The sequence below is a fragment of the Drosophila montana genome, unplaced genomic scaffold (genome assembly GCF_035044405.1).
Source record: "Drosophila montana isolate Dmon_TW-CO22-7 unplaced genomic scaffold, ASM3504440v1 contig_1406_1, whole genome shotgun sequence".
In the NCBI taxonomy this organism is placed as follows: domain Eukaryota; kingdom Metazoa; phylum Arthropoda; class Insecta; order Diptera; family Drosophilidae; genus Drosophila; species Drosophila montana.
The window spans coordinates 1,945-4,688 of record NW_026996358.1 but is presented as its reverse complement, the minus strand read 5'-3'; the positions used below and the strand labels follow the sequence as shown (position 1 = coordinate 4,688).

Below are 2,744 nucleotides of genomic sequence, written 5' to 3'. Positions count from 1 at the left end.
TAGTTAAGATCGCCTTTGCCAAGATATATTGAAAACCTGGGTTTAAAGCGATTTATGACAGCTTTTAGCTTTTTAATTGTTGTAAGCTTTAAATTTGGGAGGTTAGTTTCAATATCACTAAAAACAAGGGGGATAAGAGATTTCATAAATAATTTCAATATGCAACTGATTGTTCATATAGCAGCTATGTGATATAGAAATTCGATGTAGATATTTTGTTAATTTGCTTAACATAGTTATGCTTGTAATTTATATATTCCTTGAGTCCAAAATATCTTCTTCAATGCGTTACATATTTCTTGACAAAATGGTTATACTCTTCGCGCGAACATTAAGATAATTTTCCAACTTGTCCGCCTGGCAGCTGCAGGAGAGCCATTAAAAGTTTTACGCGGACCGTTGCCACATTAATGGTCGTAAGGTCCATAAAAGATTACAGAGAAATAGTTGTGCAAATGCCAGGACGTTAATTGCCTAGGCTTCCCCTATAGCCACAACGCTTGTATAGTCCCATTTAACCAGCATTAATTAACGGCAAATAGGAAAATGCTACAGGTTATATTGGGCATCTATTTCCAACATTTCAACTACAAATGGAACAGATCTGAAATTTCTTATATTGGGCCGTCTGCATTAAGATATACGACAAACATATAAAACAGTATGACCACAATTAGGGCTCGCTGATAGACAGGCGCATTCAGGAAGGTGCGTCGTATTTGACGCTTGGACACATCCCGCAACAACTGCTCCGGCAGAGGCTTGATGCGCGGCATCAGCTCCGGCGGTCGCTCAATGTAGGCGCCCAGAAACATGGATGTCTCCGGCACCGTTGCATACATGGCAATTGATTCAGCAAAATGGCGATGCTGTGCAATCGATTTGCAGCGTGTATAGCGTCCAAGTGTATGCATGCCATTCCTCGCATGATTCACAGTGATCAGCGTATTGCTACCCACGCGGGACTGGCAATACGGGCACTTGGCGAAGCTGCCCTGCCACGTGATCCATTTGCCAATGCAATCGGTGCAGAAGACATGACCGCAAAAGGTGACGCGCGGCAATCGAGCGGTGCGCATACACACTAGACAGGTGTAGTACCTGTTGTCAAAGGACTCCTCCTCCTCATCCGTGTCGCTGCTGCTACTGCCGGTGCCTTCACCTGAGTTGCTCGTGCTCATGATTGTTGCTGTTTCTTCATTTGATTATTTGATATTAATTGTTTGGAATATATATATACACGTATATTGCTAAATTGTTGAAAAACTTACAAGTTCTATGACTTACAATTTCCAATGCTTGTTTGAGCTTATCAAACAATGCTGTCCAGATTTTATCCTTGGCAAAGGCTACTTTATAGCCTTGCAGTATGTCAATTAACTCAAGGAACACTTTGCGCCCGTGATTATCTTTGGGCGGTCCCTCGCGATAGAGCAGCAGCGTCGGATTGGTCAATATGACCAGCAGTCGTATCAGCAGATCCGCCAACTCCTCATGCTGCACATAGTCGGGCAGCATGTAAACTAGATCCGTTTGCAGCACCTTGGCGCGTCCCAAATGGCGTCGATACTCGTGATTATCCAGATCACGACGCAATATCCAAATTAAATGCTGCATAATTATAAATGAAATATTAGTTCAAGTGGCTTCTGATTGCCCCAAAACTCGCCTGTGCCCACCTTTAAACCCTCCGCCGCATCGGGCTCCGCCTGATAGCGCTTGTCATCGCTTACGCCCAGCGCTGCGCAAGTGGCGTCTATGTCTGCCAACAACACAGACATGATTTATAAACACAAACACACACTTAAACACTCAATTTTAGTTAATTACACTTATTAAAATTGGTAAACAATTATTTATTTCTGCACGCGCAACACCAAACCCCAACTTGTAGAATTCGCGCGCAAAACTAAACGCAAATCAGCTGTTCGATCGATAGGCAGCTGCTCGCGATAAGTGCGCACTGATATCGATAAGTTCGCCTATTTGCGTTGAGTGCGTTAAGTGGTTTGTGTCATGAATAATTTTTAGATGTCTAAAATAAATAACTTTATATGTATATTTAAGAACGAATATTTAAAAGAATTACTGCATTTTACAAATTTAACTGCTTCTGAAATCAATCTAGCAATATATATAAGTTATATATTAAAAAACTCGTTTCAGACAGGGCTGCTATCATCAAATATGCATATCGATAATATGGATTCACCGGGTAATATATTGATTTACGCATCATCGATCAGAATTCACACCCAAATGTATAAGGATAATAATAAAAGACTACACTAATCAAACTGTATATATAATATATCCTTTTTACAATGCTTTCTTAGTTAAATTCAAGCCTGGCCGACGAACACTTTAGTCTGTAAGAGCCTTAGAAGCTTTGAATTATTTTCAATTCGATTCAGTTGAGAATTGTTTGCACTCACACACACACAAACACACGCACACACAGAGCTGAAGTGTTGCTCGAGAGAAGTTTCAGTTGAGAGTCAAATGCAATTTACAGATCCAACATATGAAGTAGCAGTTTATTTGCAAATAGGTGCCAACAACCGAAGAAAATTTCAATATTTTTCCCAGCATTTTCATTAAGCATTGAAGCAGCAAATTACTCAAGTTTGCCTGCTGAATTATGCAATTGGACTTGGGAGCTGTTGCACTCGAGCACCGGTCGCAATTATCAACTACCACTCAAAGCGGAGAGAAAAATTCCAGATTAAATGCAAACAGACTTT

At 40.6% G+C, this 2,744-nt stretch overlaps 1 protein-coding gene across 3 annotated transcripts; it reads right to left on the bottom strand.

The window, feature by feature from the left end:
- Positions 1-585: 585 nt before the first annotated feature.
- LOC135427567 (protein timeless homolog) lies at positions 586-1,828 on the bottom strand. Of its 3 annotated transcripts, none has more exons than XM_064681124.1 (3): positions 1,680-1,828; positions 1,288-1,611; positions 1,043-1,195 (listed from the first exon to the last, which is right to left on the bottom strand). In XM_064681124.1, the coding sequence occupies exons 1-3, from the start codon at positions 1,779-1,781 to the stop codon at positions 1,178-1,180; spliced, it is 444 nt and encodes a 147-aa protein (XP_064537194.1). In that variant the 5' UTR covers positions 1,782-1,828; the 3' UTR covers positions 1,043-1,177. The 3 variants fall into 3 exon arrangements, with proteins under 3 accessions (XP_064537179.1, XP_064537194.1, XP_064537186.1); XM_064681116.1 differs by having other exon boundaries at positions 1,053-1,195; positions 1,272-1,611; XM_064681109.1 differs by lacking the exon at positions 1,680-1,828 and having other exon boundaries at positions 586-1,195; positions 1,272-1,353.
- Between the last annotated feature and the right edge of the window lie 916 nt (positions 1,829-2,744).